Raw genomic sequence first — 22,962 nt, 5'->3', positions numbered from 1 at the left:
TTAAAATGCCAAAGGAGTGATGGGACCAGTGTCAGCCAGCAAGCACAAGAGCGAGTGCAAGCAAGAGAATTATAGTGTTGTTGTAAATTAGCACTTGGACATTCTGAATAACAACAGCACAAAGGGCAAGCGGCAGAAATGGGCAAACATTTTCAAATGTGTTAAAGATAATTTTCTATGTTTTGGTCCAATGAGGAAGCGCTACGAGAGATGATTCTTTGGAATGAGGTGGGTCATGGATCAAGTGTCAGTATGCGAACATCTAGGGGATGGTATCACTATCATAAAAGGTTTAGGTTGAGTATAAAAAATGACAAGGAACAATCCACAGCAAGAATAATTCACTGGAGGAGAAGACAATTTCAATGGAGTATGAATGAATCTGACCCACATAAATTGGAATCCAATGTGCAGACAAACAAAAATTGAACAATGGACTTCCTCTAAAGAGGAGATGGTTTACATACAACCAAGGTATATTCCCACAAAGGGAAAGGAAGGGCAAATAATCCAGACCTCAGTGGATGACAAAGGAGAAACTGATTAAGAAGAAAAAATGCACTTATGACAAATGTTAAGTAGATAGTACATCAAAGATCCATGCTGATTATAGAAGGTTCAGAGGAGAATTGAAAAAGAAAACAAAAGATATGAGAAGTTAACAGGCAGCTAACATTAAAGGGAATCCAAAAGTCTTCTAAAAGCTTATAGATTACCAACAAGTATTAAAAGAGATGGGCCTGAATAGGCACAAATTGGAAATCTGAACATGGAATAAAGTAGCATGACAGAAGTAATGAAATTAACATTGTTCAACTTTTTGACAAAGGAAGTTTTTGCTGCACAGCTCACAGTGAAACAGGAGGTTGTTCAGTCCAACAAAGAACTTAAAGTAAACATGAATTGGGTAATGCATAGACTGTCTGTACTTAAATTTGATAAAATATCAGAATTGAAATATGCATCCTCAGATTTGTACAAATGAGTGTGGAAATTGTCCAAGTACTGGCTTTAATTTTTCAGCTGTAATTCAAATGGGGGACTGTGCAGAAGAACTGGAAAATTGCAAATTTTACAACTCAGTTAAAAAAATGTTGAAGTTCAGTCACAGGGAGTCAACTTAATCTCAGCAATACTGAACACAGTCATACAGAACGTGAAACAGTAAAACAAATTTGGGATCTTTCTGGTCTGCATGGGTCTGCTATTCATTGGATAGGAGTTGACACAAATAAATTGATAACTGAATTGCAATTTCTTCATGTCCAACTAGTTATAAGTTGATTGTCCACAAACCCTCCCAAATATTAGAAAAATGAAATACTTACACTCTCATTTGTATTCAGTGAGAAGTTGATATCAGCAATTCTTTCAAAGGGAACACTGCAAAATGATTCAAAACGTTTTCTATGGTTATAATATTCCAAGTTTTAAATTGACTTTAAGCAATATGAGCTGTAGTTTTATCTTTATATGATTGCCATACACAAATGATCTATTTCACACTATTTGAGAAGTCATCCAAGTTTAAATTAATCAAGGAAGAAAATCCATAATTGATCCATGTCAATTCATGCAAATGTTAAAGTAATTCTTTACCAGAGCTTGCATTTTGTATTGTACACAAGAGAAAATTGAAGCAAAATATTTTGCACACATTTCAAGATTCATCAGATAAAAAAATTAAACAAGTGTTATTTAATAAGTGATATTGGAGTTGATGGTGAATAAGTAAATACAACATCTAAATTAAATTACCTACCTTATGATCAAGCTTATTCTTTCAATGTACTTTTTCTACCAAATATGATAGGATACCAACTGGCCACAAGTTAGAAGATTAACAGCATTCATCAACGATTTTCTGCACTGTAGACATCACCTCTTTTCCACTAACAGGTCTACCAGGAGACCAAACCCAAGTTCCTACCAAATGGAGCCTGCAGTGGAAGTTACCTCCATTTAGTGCCTTTAATTTGGTTAAATATTCCAAGAGACTTCACAGGTGAAGTCAGAACCAAATATGAAGAGGATGGAGATGAGTCAGAAGTTAAAGCAGTCAAACTAAAGACGACAAATTTACTCCCAGTCAGAAATGGTGATGAAGTAGGGCAAGTAGACCTTGAATACGACTTAGCTTTTAAGTAGAAAAGGAGAAAGTGGTCAACGTAAGGACATTTTAACGAATAATATTGATGTATGCAGAAAATATGTTTTATCAATGATAGAAGCAATTAGTTCAGGCCTTTCAAAAATCAGGCCCATTGCAGGGATTGACCAATAAAAGATTTTCCTTTGAATGGCATGTTCAGTAAAGTATTCAAAAAGGTGTGGGAATTGCTCCACACAATGAAATAAATGCTGATATACCATGATGAAATAAAATCATAAAATGTGCAAAACAAGCATGAAACAACCTCTCACTGACCAATTACCAATTTGCCAAAGAAGATATGCTATGGCTCATTTGGCACAATGTGTAACTGAAATATGGGGTATCATAATGCCTTCAAATATAATTGATAGGTTCACCAAGAAAATTATTTTTTTTTTAATTAAACCACTTTTGAGTAAAAGCAACATTAAAGAATAGTTCAATCCAGATGTGACAAAATATGATGGCTTTAACATTAGAGTTTGAAGCTCAAAAATGCAACATGCTGAAACTAAGCAAGCTCTCAGCAATGCTTGCCACTGAGTGCAGGTAGAAGGTTGTCACTCCAGGATGAATTTCCATGAAGCACATGCTATGACTGCAAGCAAATGAAATTAAAGAAAGAAAGTCACAACAAATGATTATATAGACGTTGTTTGGAAACTACTATGTACACCATTTGTTCACCATTTGTAAGTGAATATATTTGGTGTGAAAGATATCCACCACTGAAGTTTAAAGAGCTTCAGTTAAAACTCTGCCCCTTGTAAAAGCACCACCATCCATAGAAAGTCATGAAAGAAAGTATATCAATCAATCAAAGGGAGGAGATTCAGCTGTAAAGATATCCAGCTCTAAAAGAGTTGAGAAATTTAATCTCCATTGAGTAGAAGAAATTGCAGTTTTCCTTAGGTACACAAGAATAACAGCCCTTCACAGGTTCTAGATTACTTAATTTTGGACTTGTAAGTCTTCTTTTCTTCTAAAATAAATGCTTTCCCTCAAGAAACAGACGGATATGATAGAGATACTAATTGTTTGGCTGTCTTTTTAAAGAAGGTTTGGCTGACAGTCAAATCATAAATGCAATGATGCATCACCACATCAAGGATCATAGTGAAAAAACTTTTTTTTTTAAAATGTAGATCTGCATTTGCAAAATCCACAAGACATACTTTTTTTATTTAAGTAATGGGACAACAATAGAATTCATGCACTGGATGTCTTGTAAGTAATAATATTGGTTCTTCCTAAATTTATCTTTAACATCAAGTCAGAGTTTACAATGAGCTGTCTAAGCCTTGAGAAATGTCCATTCGTTTCTCAACATTGCCAGAGATGTTCTTCCAACTTTACTTAATATGTTGCGTATGTCTACTAGGCTTCCTCTTCCCATCTTAACAAGTGGTATCACTATTCCCTGAGAAACCCACTCATTACATGGTTTTCATTTTTTCTGAACTTAACAAATCTCCTTTCCCTTTCGTCTAATGGGTAAGGTCTATTCCCTACTGGTGCCTATTTCTGGCTACCCTTCTTAATCTTTCTAAAGAATTCCTTTAGAAAGGAAATCCAACTCCCACCTTTCCTCAAGGTCACTTCATTGTTCCCTATCAAGTCTCCCTTTAGTGATTCTTTCTCCTTGGGGAAAAAAAAAACTCTAATCTCACCCTTTCCTCCAACATAATCAAGTTGCATTGTTGAAATAAAGCTCATGGATCAGAAACTTGTCTTCACATGCAAAGCAGAATTAATGTAGATTTTTTGCAGCTATCAATTTTTCAGGCCAGTCAAAGATTTTCAGGTTTGTATATCATTCTTACAGCCAATATCAATATTTGTATGACTATTAAGGAAAATCTCCCTTCAAATTTTTATAGTGTTTCCCCTCTCTCTTCAAAAGCATTTCCTGTTCTCTTGGTGTTTATATGTGCTGTTATTTTACATTCATGTAGGATGACTCCCATATCAAATACACCAGTTTTTTCATGAATGGCTTGGATTCAACTGTGCAAGACCCATCAGTAGACAAATAAGAAAATACACTAAACTCCAGGTTGCCACACCAACTTGGACATCATGAGCAAATGAGTTTGCAGCTGCATGTAAATGATATACCCAGTAATTTAGTTTCTCGCAGGCCTTGACTATTGTATATACTCGAGTAAAAGTCAAGTAAAAGTTGACCCCTATTTTTGACCAAAAAATCTGAGATTTTCCATATATTTCGTGTAAAAGTCGACTCTAGTTCTTCATAGATAATATATCAACATTTGAGAGTCAAGGTATTATGCTATACATAAATGTTACAAAGAGGAAATTAACTTTTCCCGTGCTATTATGCGATTTGATGTACAATTCGCACCAATTTGACAAGAAAGTTTAAGATGCATCAGGCTAGAGTCCGGTGACAACCAACCTCATGTAAAACAGTTATATACCTAGTTGAGGTTTTGAAATTTCTTCACTTAGTGTAAAAATGTCCTCCAGATAAAATAAAAAAAAATCAGTATTTAAACTGAAAGTTATTGAAGCTGCAGAGAAGACAAATAACTGCGTAGCAGCAAGAGAATTTTGTGTTTCAGAGAAACTTGAGAGAGACTGGAGAAAAATATCAAACCAATTTCAGACGATGCTAAAATGAAAGCTTGCCAACAGAGGTAAACCTAGCAAGTGACCACAATTGGAGAAAAAAGTTTCTGAGCGGGCAGAGTCATAGGGATGTACAGCACAGAAACAGACACTTCGGTCCAACTCATCCAGATATCCCAACCCAATCTAGTTCTGTTTGCCAGCATTTGGCCCATATCCATCTAAACCCTTCTTAATCAAATACCCATTGTCAGAGAAATTTGCCAATAGAGACCACACAAACCAGATCGGGTGAAATTGACATGCCGTTTATTACAAGTGATATGGCTGGAAGAGAAACTGACTATGCTGACACAGATCAGGATTTCTCTTCCTTGAGCTGAGGATGAAGTCAGTTAACAATCCTGTACAATAAGGCTAATTAGAAACGGGGAAATACAATGTGTCTGGAGATGGAGTAATCTAGTTACAATGATGCTAATCGGAAAACAGTTGTTATCAGAGGAATGTCCTAATTCTCTACACAAAGGAACATCCTGACAGTATCATTGCATCCGGAGCTTCCATTCCTCTTCACAGGTAGGTGCTAATGTCTCCTCTGAAGTGGTGAGGTGCCTCCATTGCCTTGGCCTGGGAGTAGGGCTGTGGGATAGCAGTGGTGCTCTGTCATTGTTAGTGGGAGCTTGAAGTGTATTCCCTTGTCTGCAAGTATTGTCTAGGTTTGCTTGTCAGCCTGTTGGGTCCTTGCTGAGGCATTCTGGGTGTTTTAGTATGTTTTGGCCAATTTTGCTTTTGTGGGCCTATTATGGGTTGGCAGGGTGGCAGATCTTTTCCCACACCCATCCAGATACCTTTTAAATGTTGCAATTGTACCAGTCTCCACCACTTCCTCTGGCAGCACTTTCCAATCGTGCACCAACCTCTGCGTGAAAACGTTGCCCCTTAGATCCCTTTTATATCTTTCCCCTCCAGTTCTGGACTCAGCCATCCCAGGGAAAAGACTTTGTCTATTTATCCCATCACCGCCCCTCATGATTTTATAAACCTCTTTGAGCTGACCTCTCAGCCTCCGATGCTCCAGGAACAACAGCACCAGCATGGGCGGCACAGCGGTTAGGACTGTTGTCTCACAGCGCCAGGGACCCAGGTTCAATTCCCACCTCGGGTGTCTGTGCGGAGTTTGCACATTCTCGATGTGTCTGCATGGGTTTCCTCCTGGTGGTCCGGTTTCCTCCACAGTCCAAAGATGTGCAGGTCAGGTGAATTGCCCTTAGCGTTAGGTGGCTAGGTCAGGGGTAAATATAGTGTAGGGGACTGGGTCTAGGTGGGTTACTCTTTGGAGGGTTGATGTGGACTATTTCCGTATTGTAGGGAATCTAATCTATTCAGCCTCTCCCTATAGCTCAAAACCTCCAAACTTGGTAACATCCTTGTAAATCTTTTCTGAACCCTTTCAAGTTTCACAACATCTTTCCGATAGGAAGGAAACCAGAATTGCAGGCAATATTCCAACATGTCCTGTATAGCCACAACATGACCTCACAACTCCTGTACTCAATATTCTGACCAATAAAAGAAAGCATACCAAACGCCTTCTTCACTATCCTATCTACCTGCGACTCCACTTTCAAGGGGCTATGAACCTGCACTCCAAGGTCTCTTTGTTCAGCAACACTCCCTACAACCTTACCATTAAGTGTATACTTCCTGCTAGGATTTGCTGTCCCAAAATGCAGCACCTCGCATTTATATGAATTAAACTCCACCTGCCACTCCTCAGTCCATTGGCCCATCTGATCAAGATTCCTTTGTAATCTGAAGTAACCTTCTTCGCTGTCATCTGCAAACTTACTAACTGTACCTCTTATGCTCACATCCAAATCACTTATATAAATGACAGAAAGTAGTGGACCCAGCATCGATCCTTGAGGGCACCGATCCATTGGTCACAGGCCTCCAGTCTAAAAAACAACCCTCCACCATCACCCTCTGTCTTCTACCTTTGAGCCAGTTCTGTATCCAAATGGCTAATTCTCCCTGTATTCCATGAGATCTAACCTTGCTAACCAGAGTCCGACAGGGAACCTTGTACTTGAAAATTGTCAACATGGAAAATGTGTTAGCCGTGAAGCCTTCCGAATCCATATATAAAACAAATCAAAGGAGGATGGAATTTTAGGTTTTAAGGCAAGTGCCGGATGGTGCATAAGGTTCATGAGAAGGCATGACGCAGTAGTTCTGCACAGAATTAAGATTTCACAAAAGCTGCCTGCTGAACTAAAGAGAAGATATTACATTTTCATCAATTTCTAATCAAAATTTTGCAGATGGAATGCTCCAAGTTATGCACCGGAAACATGGACATAATGCCTATTACTCTCGACATGCCGGAGAAACGAACTGTGAAACATTCTGGAGAAACAACAATTCTGGTGAAAACCACTGGCATAAGTAGGTTCACTTTAGTTTTTTCTTGTATAGCTGATGGCACTAAGTTAAAATCAAAAGGTTGTTTTTAAGAGAAAACTTTGCCAAAGGAGAAATTTCCAAAAGGAACTGTTATCCATATGCATCCACAAGGTTGGGTGGATGAAGGTTAATGTAGAAAATGGATAAAGGAAGTTTAGAATTTACAACCTGGTGGACTACACAAGGAAAAGTTTGCTCGTCTGGGACCAGTTTAGATCACATCTACTGAAAAATGTTGTAGATAAAATCTGATCACATAACACTGACGTAGCTGTAATGTTCCGTGGACTTACAAATGTTTCGCAACCAATAGATGTTGGTATCAATAAGCCATTTAAGGATATGATGAGAATGAAGTGGAATAACTGGATGCATGGTGGAGAAAAAAAAATTCACAAAAGGAAGCAGTATGCGGGCTCCATCACTGCCACTGATCTGTGAACGGATCGTTGATTCATGGAAGGAAATAAAAGCTGACAATATTTTCAAATCACTCAAGAGATGTGGAATTTTGAATGAATTGGATGGTACAGAGGATAACTTTCTATGGGATAACAGATGAAAGAAGCAGCTGATGACGTACTACCTCTAACCACAAACAGCGAAGATGAAAGGGATCCATATGATAGAATTATTCATCCTGATGGTTATAAAGCTTTATTTGGTGAAGATGTTGAACCATGTGATTTTGCACGATTTAAATGAACTTTTGTATTTGACACATCGTATGCATAAATAAAAGCTCACTAATTAATTTGTTTCTATTATCTTTGTCCAGTAATTAGTGTAATGCGTTGTGTTTTCTTCCTTTATTCATTTGAGATTAATTAGGCTTCCCCTCGTGTTACAGTAGTTTGGACTGTAGCATGAATTTCAGGCCCTCAATAGTATCCATATAATAGTCGACCCCATAAATTTAACCTTAAAATTGGTCCAAAAAATTTGACTTTTACACAAGTATATACAAGCTTCTAAAAGACTCCAGAGATGCAACTTTGATAAAAAGAGAGTAGAAAGGGGCCTGCAAACCTATTATCTGTTTTACTTTGAGGAGTTGGAAATGGATAGTCAGTTGGTCAAATGAAAGAGAGAGAGAGTGCGAGAGCGCAAGAGGAGGAGGGGGAAAAGGGATTGAGGGAGGCATTTAATCAGAAATGCTTTCAAAATAACAAAGTCAACACAATTCAGATTACAGATCTAATCTGAGAAACTGAAGAAATATTATAATGTGCATTGGGTCTAATAGAATTACTGTCAAAAGTATGAGATGCTGGAAAAGCACAGATCAGGCAGCATCCGAGGAGTAGGAGAATCGATGTTTCAGGGTAAAAGCCATTCATCAGGAATGAAACCATTCCTGATGAATGGCTTTTGCCTGAAACATCGATTCTCCTGCTCCTCGGATGCTGCCTGACCTGCTATGCTTTTCCAGCACCACACCCCCATTCTAAGCTCTGCATCTGCAGTCCTCACTTTTGTCTAATAGGATTATCGCCTACAGATCTTTCAACATTTGGCAAATTACTTTCATAAAATTGCACAACACCTTCCGATTTCAGAAGACACATCAAATCTTTTAACATGCGTAAGTGCATGCATTTTGCTGAATCATTATTAACTCCATCCAAGAATTAATTTGCAACTAATTTTCTTGTTATTCAGTGTTGATATTGTTAAAGGTTTAACAGAAAGTCCATCATTAATAGACTAAAGAAAATTGGATTTATAAGATATTTTTTCACTAAGGATGAGATCAGTGCTTTCCAAACAAGTTTTAAGGCAAGGTACTTTGATGAGATTGGAAGATTCAAAACAAGATATTCCCAAGAACACATGACATTCATGTTGCTCAGATCACTCCAGGCAAAACAGGCAGATCTTGTGCTTGTGCTTAAATTCTGATTTGCTGGTTTCATTTTACAAAATTCAGTTTAAGTAGATTTTTGGATTAGGCTATATAAAGTAATTTACAAATCAGAACACAAAATTTATTCAAATGTGTGAATTGAGATGAAAATCTAATTTCAATAATTCAAAATTCAGCAATTTGAATCACATTAATTCAAACTGAAATTGGGCAATAAACGGGTCCTGAGCCAGTTTATTTAAACTGCTGTGTTCAAGTTGAGAAAAATCAATTAGTAATATGCTGCATACACAAATTAAAGTGTAAAGTTATTAAAACTTTGAGGGCCTTTCAAGCTCTTGCAGATTCAATCAAATGTCAAGCATAGATTTAAACAAACAAAAGGATAATGCCCCAAGCCTTTCAGATGCAGACTTGTGGCAAGATATAGTAACTTGATAAGTTTTTAAAAGGTTCTGAATCCAGGTTAAAAACGATAATCTTTTATTCTATTTACTTCATTTTGATAGCTCATACCTGACTTTGCAAATACTTTAGTTTGCAAGCATTTGAGTTTGTGTGGCAATATTCAATTTTCTGAGGCAATAGAAAAAAATCGTAGAGCAAGTCCACGTAAAGTGCAATATGGAATTTACCTCAATTGAGCTAATTGTTAGACCCGGGCTGCGTTAAACCTCTGCATGGGCAGAAGACGCAAGATGTACCCTTCCATTCACAGGAAGCACTGTACAACTGTGGGAAAAGAAAATTATACTTTAAAGGCCCGAACCATAACAAGAATCACCAGTACATTGCTGAAATAGTTCACCCATTCATTTATTATCTGTCAATGGAAACATCTTTTCATAAGGGCTTAGATTCTCATAGTCATTGAATATTTTTACGCCCACCTTTTTGTTCCAATTATTCAGTTTCCTCTCTGGTATAAGGTCCTTCCCTTTAAAGGGAATATATAATTTCTTTGTAATTGGATCACCATTGAGAAGTCTGCAAAAGTAAAAAGGGCTCTAAATTTTGTCCACTGCTGAAGAATATTTACTTGGGATCCTCTAAAAAGAATGTATGGCAAACTGTAGGATAGATGGAAGTTAAAAGATCCTGGAGGTAAATAACTTGAATATCTCCAAGAAAGGCCCAACAACAAATCTTCAGAGACAGTAAGTTAGAAGATACATCCAGAAAGAATGTCATATGAACATTACATTCTTTGAGAATTTGATGCATAATGCAGGAATGCCAAAATGCATATATTATCAGCTTTGATTTCCCATATTTCATTTAAAATTCAGCAAGGCTCCAGGCATCCAAGTCGGCTGAAAAATACAATAAATTGGTCTGTGTAGCAAAGATTGTCAGCAAAGGTTGTGAGCTGGGCACAGACCAAGACTACACCATAGGCAAACCCAAACCCAACAATTTCTCTAAATTGGGTTAAAATGGTTATGAGTGATGCCAACTGGAAAGACAGCAGGACGATTTCTGACAAGAATAAAGATTTTATTGGGGCCGAGGGGACAGCACCCTTGCTGATGAATCATCCAAAGTCAATTCCAGTTCCTTGTCCTTTGAGGGCTATTATGCAAATTAGTCCTTTAGTCATGGTCCGTGGAAGAATGTTTTCTCTTGCAACTGATATTTGAGCTTCTATGTAGTCAGGATTTGATGTCAGTCATCAACCAAGCACTCTTGAAAGACCGTGGTCAATTTAATGAAGAGACCACTAATTAAAAACTAAAAATACTAACATTTCCACTTTTTTAAACAAGTAAAAATTCACCTCATTAATTAATTAGGAAGGGAATTTCCACTGGCACTATCTGACTTTATTTGTTCGTCCTATCGTTTCAGACATTACACTCCTGGCATTGATAATCATGTGGAAGATCAAAAGAGGACAGAATCACAAATAATCTTCTGTTCCAAGATAGGCCATGGAGAACAAATTCCTATATTACTAAACAATGAACAGCATGTCTAGTTTTACTTGTCATGAAGGCAAAATATGATTTGTACAAATGATACCTACACTAGATGTACTGACTGGGTTCAGTCATTTTTAAGTAGAAATGTTTGAATAGCAAATTTACCACCTCCCAAAATGATGGATATTTTCATTCAGCTTGTCACATATTGACTCTTCATTTTAGAAACATTTTGGGGCAAGTGTGTAATTGCAAGGAAGAAACCCAGCATACCTGTTGTGACAGGTTCAAGGATAGTCGTGAGAGAATTCTGGAAACATTAACCTTCCTGGACAGGAAACAATGCATAGTGCAGGTAAACAAGTCAAGCAAGGTTAAAGTGGCACTGTAAGCTTAGCACTAATGCAAGTTATTAAAATGGGATATGATTGAGATTTAATACATGGATTCATCAACATACAACACAAGAGGATGCCAAGCACAGGTCTGATATTACCCCAATAGGCAAGGGAAAGAAAGTAAAAACTACAGCTACATCCAGCATTTCTGTTGAACAGTCATTAAGCACACATCTATGTAAAATGATCATGGACTGAAGTTATAAAATATATTCCAGGCTCTAAACTGGGCAGAAGAAAGAAGCTATGCATTATGCATTAAATCGTTCACAACTGCATACGAGTATCAGACAGGGTCTCATATTCACAGAAGCATTGTGGCTTTATGCATTTTCAATCAAGTTAAATTTTGTTTCAATTTTTCCACTCATCTGTCTTAATCACAGAATCTAAGGCACAAAACAACAGGCAGAGGAAACTCTTCAATAGTTCTTTTGAATTATCCTACAAATGTATGACCAGCTGAATAACAGGGAAACAGTTAAAACATTTCAGTACATTTGGAGGGTCAGGTTTTTGATAGGACTAGTAAAAATGCAATATGTTAATACCAGAAGGTACCTTCAACTTAGCAGCTATTATGAGATCAGTCTAAAGATGTAGTGTGGAGGTGCCAATGCTGGACTGGGTTGGACAAGGTCAAAAATCACATGGTACCAGGTTCTAGTCCAACAGGTTTATTTAAAAACATAAGCTTCCAGAGCCTCACACCTCCTTCAGGTGCTAGCTAACCTAGTGTCACGTGATTTTTGACCCAATCTGAAGATGGCCTTGGAAGATTGCAACTTAAAATGACAAAATATGGGAACTGAAATTTACAGAATAAATTTTCACAAAGGCATAAAAATGTCAATAAAGCTTTCTCTTGGAAATCCAGTGACCACAGTGAGAATTAGAAATAATTAAAACAATTAAAAATAAAGTCTGCTGTGATAGTCAAGATGTATTTTGATGTACAGAAAGAACAGAGCTGAGTAAAACTGAACATGGTGAAGTGGAGAAACGAAAGATGAAGCCACCTCAAGGTCCAGTTATCAGAGAGGGGCTATGAATTGGACTACGTCCTACACTTAATGGAAAAACTTTTTTGTATTAAAACTATGAAAATGATAATTATTTTAATGAAAATTAAGGGTTCACTACAGTTGCACAGTTGGCCTTATGAACCAAAAACTGCAGATTTTACATAACTACAAGATATTATGAAAATAGAAGTGGTATCAGTAGTTAAATGGCTAGAATTCATGAATAGTTGAGCAATGTTTCCTTTTGGATGAATTAAGAACAGACTTTAAAATACAACAATTGATAATGATGTAAAAGGGTTATTCAGCACACAAATTTCTTTAACTAGCCCACTGCTGATCCATTTCATCTTTATCAGCAAGAGTGGATCCCAATTTCAGTTCAATTTCAGCCGAACCCCCCGAACATGGAGCATGAGGATCTGCAAAAAGGTCACCAAACCTATCTAAATCAACAAACAAGGAGCATCATTTTCCAATAACTAGGAAAGATGATTTAAAATCTTGAGCAGAGAAAAAGAGAAGGCACCAGAAATCCCCAGTTTTCAATTTAATGGGAAAGTGAAAGATGGTCTTTCAGGTGTGTGGGGCAGAAGGGTAAGAAGGAAATATTATAATTCTGTAAAGGAATTAAATCTTTTCAAATGGAGTGTTCTCATTTTCTGTGCATGGGGGCTCACATGTTTGTGAAATCAACACAGCCTAGTTACTGGTTTGAACACGCATTCCAGCTCTGAAAAGCAGTATTCCTCTCACCTTAGTCAATCAAATGCACAGAGATCCAGGATTTAAAATTTCAAGCTGAAGACTAAAATTTCCTTTGCATGATAGACAGAATTAAATTTGATTGCTAAAGGAGAAGAAAAAGACCCAAAGCATCAAAGCAGTTCAAAAACACCATGGGGCAGTTTAGAAAAACAATTCAATATACCCACTGAAACATTGCTATTTAAGCAGGAAAAATAGGGAAAAAAAGGATAGCACTAATCTCACCCAATTAGTAATACAAATTAATTTCAAGAAATTGCATGCTGTGTAAATATCTAGAGATAGCTACCCAAATCAAAGATTTAAACCAGTTTCAGAAAGTTCATACTTACTTCACTATGTCCTCCTGATCAGCAAACTCCTCATCGTTGAAGCCGAACTGGTCAATAAAATTGGACGTCATTTGTTGCATCTGATAATCAGAAAAGGCCTGGCAAACCCAGGACCAATGACAGGGATATAATCTTGATACTCAATCATATAACGAGGTTCACTTAAAGGGGACCCAAACCTTCATTTCAAAAAATTAAATTTTAATAAGTCTCTGTAGCTGTAAATTTGAGAATTACAAATCATAACATTTAAATTTTGAAAAAAACACCTCTTGAAGGCAGTGTTTTGAGTCAAATGACTATCCTTATTTGAACTTTTAACTTCAATGTGACAAACAATCCAAACTGAGTTGTATTACATTAGGCCTAAGTTATGCCATCATCCTACACCCAATAAAGAAACTGATCTTTTGCTGATTTTTCCCACTCCCATCCGATCTCTTCCAGTTACAGAAGCCAACATTCCATAAAAAACAATTCAATTAATGACCCGCTACTGATTACAGAAGTGCTGATTGAAGTAGTAATGCTAAAAACACCAGCAGAAAATTCACAGTGCTGTGGAGTCTTCAATGTCCACTTGAATAGTGAAAGTAGGTAAAAAGTTTTATGTAGATAATTTGGAGACCATTTCTCCACTTTCAACACTCCTTCAGTGCTACAGTGACAATTACTATGTGCTCAGGACCAAGTCTGACTTTATGGTGAGGGGTGATACTGGTCCAAAATGGACATGAGTGGTTTAGTACTTTAACAATGCAATAGCTAACTCATTTTATTTTTCCACCCACATTGCGAATAAGTTGTTTAAACAATATTTCTCCAACTTTTTTAATTGAAAGATTCCTTTGAAAGTGGATTAGTAAGCATGGACTTCCTACCATGTTAATTATCATTCTCACACTATACAGGTATTTACCGATTCATTAGATAACCTGTGAACATATAATTTACAATGGTAACTCTAAAAAAGATCATGCACCAAGTATCAACAGAAAGTTAAATCTCAAAACAACGCCTCAAAACAGGATTATCCATTCTACTCTTTTCTTAAACAATGCATTGGGTGGCACTTTAAAGGTTTTTTTTTAAATTCACTCACGACAGGTGGATGCATTTATTGTATGTACTGAGCTGCCTTTGAGAAGGTAGTGGTCAGCTGCTTTCTTGAACCGCTGCATGCTGTGGGTTGACTCTTTGGGGAGGGAATTGCAGGATTTTGGAAGGTGCTGTTTCAGCATCTTTGGTGAATTTCTGCAATGCATCTTGTAGATAGTACACACTGTTGCTGGATGGTGGCTTTTTCCTGGATGGTGTCAAGCTTCTGAAGTTGTTGGAACTACACCCACCCAGGTAAGTGGGCGAGTATTCAATCACATTCCTGACTTGTACCTTGTAGATTGTGGACAGGATTTGGGAAGTCAAGTGGTGAGTTATTCACCGCAGTATTGAGCCTCTGATCTGCTCTCAGAGCAACTGCGTTTATGTAGCAAGTCCAGTTGAGTTTCTGGTCAATGGAAACCCAAAGGATGTTGACAGTGGGGGATTCAGTGATGGTAACACTGTTGAATATCAAGGGCGGTGGTTAGATTGTCTCTACTCAAAAACCTTTTCTTAGACATTTACAATATTATTGCACAGTGCAGTAAACATGAATCAGTAGAGCATGTATTGTATTCCATTGTATTTTGAGCAATGAAATTGAGGAAAGGATGAAAAAACTGAAAGCAGAAGTAATGTTGTATATTATTAATTTTAATTTTTCATTAAAATAGGAAATGTTTAAAAATAACTTTTAGCTGCGTCTGAGAACAGCACTGTCTGGGCAAATAGACAATAGAGAAATCTGTTGAAACAGTCACATTCCCAAGACACTCCCTTTGCTTAGCCACTTGCCTTTGTTTACTATTAACCTGTAATCAGGAAATAACCATGCCAGAATACTGTTTTAACACTTGTTCAGATCTTTGAGCAAGGGTGTCACACTGAGGAAGGTGTTGTCCTCTGCATGAGATGGTAAAGCAAAAGACTCCTTAGTTGGTCATAAAGTAATCTCAATGCACTGTTTTGAGGATTTTCAAAATGTACCGTCAATATCTATCTCACAACCAAATTATCAAGCAAATAATTTAATCATTTCTCAGATTGTTGTTTGTGGCATCTTGCCATGCAGCAATTAGTTGCCATATGACCTACATCAGAACAATTACTACACTTCCAAAGTACTAAATGCACCAAAAAGCATTTTGAAATATCGAGGTTGTGAAAGCTGCTATGCAAGGCCTTCATTTTTGAATGCATAAGGGGTTTGCAGACTGGACAAAGAAAATTAAAATCAATTTTGTATTTTCTAATCTACCTGTTCAGCATTGTTATTGCATATCTCTGGAACAGGTCAGATTTGAACCCAGAAATCCTGGTTCAGGAGAGGGACACTATCACTGCACCAAAGGAGTCCCGATTAAATTCATTTGTTTATATCCAGAAGTGCTCTTACATACAACTGAACCATTTTTGTTTTGCCCATCATCAAATCACTTGTGGTATTTTTTCACCTATTAACTATCAGCAGTAAATCACCCATATTCTCCAATTGATTAATATATGTGCAAAGGGGCAAGACTGACCATCAAAAGTGAGGGGGATGTAGGGAGAAGGGGACCTAATTAAATTCTTCAAGAATAATTTCAATACTGCTCACCTGGCAATAGTTAGTTCAAGTAGTTGCAGCAGCTTCCATTTCCCATCTGCTGCTTTCTCTTGAATTCTAAGCATTATCAGTGGTTCTAAGTCAACAGACTTCAAATGCTAACTGTTTTGATCCCCACAGATGCTGCAAGACCTGTTGTTTTTCACCAGTGCTTTGTTTTTGTACTCAGATCTCCAGCATTTGTATTTATTTTGCTTTTGCATCAACAGTGTTCATAGCACTTTTACAGAATTGCATCACAAGGTTCTGTGTTCAAATCCCATGCCAGCACTCAGCACAAAAATAAAGTGTTGATGGAACGTTGCCACATTAGAGGTCATTTTTTTTCAAAAAAAACTGTCAAAATAAGACCCCATCTGTCCATTCAAGTGCATGTGAACCATCCTAAGGCACTTTTTGAAACTGCAAATGAGTTACCCTAATACTCTAATCATTATTCATCCCTCAATCTCAACAATAATTACCTGGTCATGATCAAATTGCTATGTGCAATTTGGCTGTCTCATTTCCTATATAATTTGCCATAAAACACTTTGAAATCTCTGGTGGTCATGAACAGTATCAAATAAAACGCAAGTTTTTCCTTCTTCTTAAAACGGTTCTTTTGAAGATAAAGGGTCATCTGCTGGAATATTGCAGCACATTCTCTTAGTATCTAGATTGGATTGTGATGATGCTGATAAGATTCGCCCTGTGCTGTTCAGCAAAAATTGCTACTGCACAGCTCAGCCAACTGCTGCATATATTTATTTCATATATTCTTTTATTCATAGTTTAATTCACTTACCCAGCACAAAAGTAATTAGTTTATTATGTGTTCCACAGCAACTAAATGGGACAAGTTTAAGAATTTATATTCTCAACATTTACAGCCACAGATTTATTTTCTAAAATTGCTTTTGATCAAGTTTGAGCTCTCTTAAGCATTTCTTAAAAAGCACACCAATTGAATCAAGTAAACAAAGCTATTTATCAACAACTAGGACAAAATCAATAACTTAATGTTTCCACACCAACAATGAAAACTAATTAATGAACTGACCAAATTTTCAGCAGTTTGCTACAAGGTACTACTGCTTTTATGTGCCAAGATGATTTTAAAAAGTACACATCACCTGCTCAACCTATCACCTCAATTTCAAATGGAACATAGAACAAAGAACTGTACAGCACAGAAACAGCCCCTTCAGTCCGCGATGTTGTGCTGAACATGACGCCAAATTAAATTATCCCCTTCTGCCCATCCTTGGTCCATATACATGTGCTTATCTAAAAGTCTCAAACTCCCCTATTGTAGCTGCCTCCACCACCATCCCTGCCCCTCACATCTCCTTTGAATTTCCCCCTCTCACTTTAAATGTATTCCTCCTAGTTTTAGACATTTCAACACTGGCCCTATCTACGCATTTCCTAATTTTAAAGACTTCTATCAAGTCTTCCCTCAGCCTCCACTGTTCCAGAATTTTTCTAGCTTCTCCTTAGAGCACATAGCCTCTAATCCAGGCAGCATCCTGATAAACCACTTTGCACCCTCTTTAAAGCCTCCACATCCTTCCTGTAATGTGGCAATATTCTAAGTGTGGCGCAACCAAAGTCTTATAAAGCTGCACAATGGCATCCCAGCTCTTGTACGCAATTCTCCAACCAATAAAAGACAAATGTTCACCTTCTTTACCACTGTATCTACTTGTACGGCCACTTTCAGGGAGCTATAGACCTGAACTCCAGGATCCCTTTGTACATCAATGCTGTTCATGGTCCTGTCATTAACTGTATACATTTCCGTAACATTTGATCTCCCAAAGTACAGCACCTCAAACTTATCTGGATTAAACTCTGTCATTTCTCCACCCAAATCTGCAACTGATTTATCCCACTGTATCCTTTGACAACCTTCTACACTAGCCACAACTCCACCAATCTCTGCATTGTATGCAAACTTACTAACCCACACATCTACATTTTCATCCACATCATTTGTGTACATGTTTATATCACTAGTCACCGACTTCCAGCCTAAAAAATACCCTTCCACCGTACCCTCTGCCTTCTATGGGCAAGCCAATTCTGAATCCACACAGCCAAGCCACGGTGGATCCCAAGCACCTGAATCTTCTGAAGAGCATACCATGAGGGACCTTGTCGAAAGTCTTAGTTAAATCCACGCAGTCAACATCCACTGCTCTACACACTTATTGATCACCTTTGTCATCCCCACGAAAGATTCAATCAAGTTAGTAAGACAAGACCTGTCCAGCACAAACCTATGCTGACTGTCCCTAATTAAGCCATGCTTTTCCAAATGCATGTAAAATCCTATCCTTAAGAATTCTCTCCAATAACTTTCCAACCACTGATGTGAGATTCACCAGTCTATAGCATTCTGGATTATCCCTATTTCTTTTCTTGAACAGAGGAACAACATTGGCTACACACCAGTCCTCTGGAACCGCTCCAGTGGCTAATGAGGATACAAAGATCTTAGTCAAGGCCCCAGAAATCTCCTCTTTTGCCTCTCTCAATAACCTCGAGTAGATACCATCAAACCTGGAGGACTTATCCATCTTAATGCTCTTCAAGAGACTCAACACCATTTTTTAAAAAAAAAAAATTGATCTCAAAATACCCTAGTATATTAGTATAGTCCACACAAATCTCACTCAGAGTCCTGCATATCCTTTCAGTTGAAGGGATATTATTCGTACCTAACCTCCCAAATTGGGAGTAGCCCTATCACCTTCACACATCACTAACTATATGTGCAAAATCTTTAACAAAGGTAAAGCAAAGTATACACACAGGATCTTGGTACACAATGGGTTTAACAGATCCATGATTGGCCTAGTTCTACAATGTACTGCTAACAGTACAGAATATGCTGGAAACTTGAATGAAAACTTATGAGGCACATACTGCACTTAGATAGGAAAAATTTCTCTTAAGTCTTGATATTTAATATAATCAGATTGGTTAAAACATTAATTTTATAATTTCTCATTTTTATTTAAGTTCACATGCAAACCAGGTACTTTATCTGTTAAAACTGAAGTAGTATTAAGTGGTTACTCAGTAAAGAAAATACTTACTTGCTGTAACCCCGAGTCTGGAGCAAATCCTGGTTCTTTAAAATCAACTTCATCATCACTTGATGAATGTATATTGTGCGCGCTAACCTGGAATATAATTTATAGGATAAAGTGATACCACAACAAACCCAATTAATTCCACAGCAGAATATGTATTTTTCACCCTTGGTCTCCCCATAAAACAACTCCGCTCTCTTCAGAAAAAGAAAGTATTATTTTTAATAAGCTAAAACTTTCAGAGTGTTCCTCCACATTTCAAAATTTAAATTACAAACTCACTTGAGGAAAGCTAAAGTCGTTTTGCCTTTTAAGAAATAAAAGGCACACGTAATCCAATTTTAAAGCTGTGTAACAGTCAACGGACTCTTCAGAATAAACTGAAGACAATATCTTCATACATTCAGAACACTACAAAATAGTTCTAAATGTCCATTCACAATTCAAAGAATGGGATAATTCTGCATAAGCTTCTTAAAAACAATGGGCAAACTGATCAAAATAAACTTTTTGACGATAATTTCATAGGACACGTAGCTACTTTTAATGCAACATGCCTGAACGAATATTTTAATCTAAATAGCAATGTAAAACATTATAAGATTGGAATCAGTGTCTTCAATCTTTCTGTAAATGCTGCATGCTTGACACTGACTATTTCATTCCTTAACTACTGTTTCATACTATAGCCAATTTTTCACAACAGTCGTGCCTGACTGGTTATTCAACTTTCTACCTTCAAAAGGTTGCCTATTTTCATCTCCATAAAATCAAAGTTTCATGTTTATTTAAATTGCTTTACATTTTTTTTTCCTTCTAAATATCTTTCAGTATGTGCACCTTGTTTTCAGAGACCTACCAGATCGATTGCATTCTTCTTATTGGTTTCTGCCAATGAACCTGCTGTAAACGTCTCCCATCTTTCTCTGTAGTCCTCACTAAGATCTGAAAAAGTTGGAAAGACTTCTTTTAAACAAAATCCATTACTCTGATCATTCTAAAAGCACAATATCACTGTCAATAATCAGTCCAACCAAAAAAAATTGCTCCTCGTTTATTTATTTGCACAAAATGACATATGCGTTAAAAGGAAACTAAAATGTTAATGTGTAATTTCAACTTTACGTTGGAATAGTTCTTTTAAAAAAAAGAGTATCAAGATGTACAGACATTAAAATTTTGTCCTTAAGTATGGTTTGATTACTACCTCCTACTATATTTGTAGTTTTTTTTTGTTTATTCATTCATGGGATGAGGGCATTTTTGGCTAGGCCAGCGTTTATTGCCCAAACAGCAGTTTGGGTCTGGGATTACATGTAGACAGACTATGTAAGGATGTAAAAACAATGACTGCAGATGCTGGAAACCAGATTCTGGATCAGTGGTGCTGGAAGAGAAATCGATGTTTCGGGTAAAAGCCCTTCATCAGGAATAAAGGCAGAGAGCCTGAAGCGTGGAGAAATAATTCTTTTGCCCGAAACGTCGATTTTGCTGCTCGTCGGATGCTGCCTGAATTGCTGTGCTCTTCCAGCACCACTGATCCAGACTATGTAAGGATGTCAGTTTCCTTCCATAAAAGGACAGATTTTTTTTCAGACAACCGACAATAGATTCAGTCATCATTAGACTCTTAATTCCAGATGTTTATTGAATTTGAATTCCACCACCAGCCGTGTTGAGATTCAAAACCAGATCCTCACAACATTATCTGGGTCTTTGGATTAAGAGTCAAGTGATAATACCATGAGGCCATCACCTCCCCATTTGATAAGATTTGTGCTGTACACATCTAAGTAAGGTGTCAATGTTAAAGACATTCCATGGCCTTCCTTGGAGTCCTCCATGTTCCACTATATGGAGGATTAATCTAAATTGTCATTTATCTGTAGTGTGAATACGGAATACTGACATCACTACAAATCTGTTCTGTTTCTGATATTCTTCATGCAGTCTCATCATGACCAAAAGATTCAGCCACAGCAGGGGTAATTGTCTACATGGTCACAGTGCTATAAAGCTTCACAGAAAATCGGGAATAACAAATGCATCAGCAAGTACAGGAGCAGCAACCTTCAGCGTCTGCTAAACAATGTCCACATGAAGACAATGAAGCTGAAGATCCCTTCAAGACATCGAGGCCCAGAGTCCAGCATCCACGATGCTATTTCCTCCAATGTTTGCAGTGTTGCTGCAGACTGATGATGTCCCGAGATGCCAACTGCTGAAGTGGGACTTGTGACGTTAGAGGGTGGGTGGCCATCACAGTTACAGCTGCACCAAATTTATACACGACTGACTGCTTCCATGGATCCACTGGGGACCCAAGTCAGATATCACAACCCTTAGGGCGTCACGGTGCCTAGCACTGCTGCCTCTCAGCGCCAGGGTCCCAGGTTCGATTCCAGCCTCAGGTGACTGTGTGGAGTTTGCACATTCTCCCCGTGTCTGCGTGGGTTTCCTCCGGGTGCTCCGGTTTCCTCCCACAGTCCAAAGATGTGCGGGTCAGGTGAATTGGTCATGCTAAAGTGCCCATAGCGTTAGGTGCATTAGTCAGAGGGAAATGGGTCTGGGTGAGATACTCTTCAGAGGGTCAGTGTGGACTGGCTGGGCCGAAGGGCTTGTTTCCACACTGTAGGTAATCTAATCTAATCAACCCACTATTACAAATATAATTTGTATCAGATCACACTGCTTCATATCATTTCCCCATGATAAAGGTCACAGCTGCAAACCAGACCATCAGTTTTACCAACATAGTTGACTTCCCCCAGGTGCAATGCACTATAGACCATACACAAATGTTAAAATTGCCTTATCATGACAGCTCACTTCAGCTACAGAAAAGGATTGTATTCCATTAATGTATAGGTGTTGTGTGATCATCAGTACCACCGATATGCCAAGTATCTAGGAGCTTTCATGATGGCTATATTCTTGATAATTCTGATGTTCTTGCTTGTTTCATGGGAAGATTGCCTAACAATGACAGTTTCTGAAAGACAAGGAGTACCTTCTGCATCTGTAGCTGATGATTCTGAGGTTGAGTCTAAATACAATGCTGAAGAGCTGACCAAGCAGCAACAGTGCTCCAAGGAGAAAGACTGTGCAGGCAGAACATCACTTCCAGTAGTAGCATCAGGCTCAACAAATTACACAGGAGTTAATTGATATCCGGTTCCACCGTTGTGAGCTGGATATAGTGATCATTCATTGATTGTAAATTTGTTGCTGCTGAAAAGGCAAGCGGCTGCCGTTTGTTCCTAGAAGTAAATACAATTTTGCCTTTGCTTTTGTGGAAAAAAGGTTAAACCTTTACAACCATTTGACGATTTTCCATTAATGCTCTCACACTGAATAATGACAAGATGTTATGCTATACTGGATGTTAAGGACAGGGTACTAAGATGGTATGGTGTCGAGGACAGTTAATCCGTGTTGCTTATTCCTGTAGCTACAGTTACAATGACAGTTGATCAGCAAGTGAAAATTTTAAAACAGTGTTATATTTATGAGTGTGAGCTTGTATTTTCATCCATGTCACTTGTGTCCTTAGAAGCAGTTCTTTTTCATTCCCTCCCATAACGTGCACCGTGAAGGGAAGCTCCTGGAGTCTGTACTTGAAATATGGCACTAGCACCAGT

At 37.7% G+C, this 22,962-nt stretch overlaps 1 protein-coding gene across 1 annotated transcript in view; it reads right to left on the bottom strand.

The window, feature by feature from the left end:
* Nucleotides 1-22,962, bottom strand: part of ppp6r3 (protein phosphatase 6, regulatory subunit 3) — a 133,607-nt gene that overhangs the window by 38,663 nt on the left and 71,982 nt on the right. Inside the window, exons 13-17 of the mRNA XM_043706412.1 lie at nucleotides 22,054-22,102; nucleotides 20,181-20,318; nucleotides 19,325-19,411; nucleotides 13,529-13,626; nucleotides 1,329-1,383 (exon numbers count right to left, since the gene is read on the bottom strand). Coding sequence (XP_043562347.1) covers nucleotides 1,329-1,383; nucleotides 13,529-13,626; nucleotides 19,325-19,411; nucleotides 20,181-20,318; nucleotides 22,054-22,102 — 427 coding nt within the window. The remainder of the gene's footprint in view (nucleotides 1-1,328; nucleotides 1,384-13,528; nucleotides 13,627-19,324; nucleotides 19,412-20,180; nucleotides 20,319-22,053; nucleotides 22,103-22,962) is intronic.

Source organism: Chiloscyllium plagiosum, chromosome 16, assembly GCF_004010195.1.
Source record: "Chiloscyllium plagiosum isolate BGI_BamShark_2017 chromosome 16, ASM401019v2, whole genome shotgun sequence".
In the NCBI taxonomy this organism is placed as follows: domain Eukaryota; kingdom Metazoa; phylum Chordata; class Chondrichthyes; order Orectolobiformes; family Hemiscylliidae; genus Chiloscyllium; species Chiloscyllium plagiosum.
This window is presented reverse-complemented; position numbering and strand designations above follow the sequence as displayed.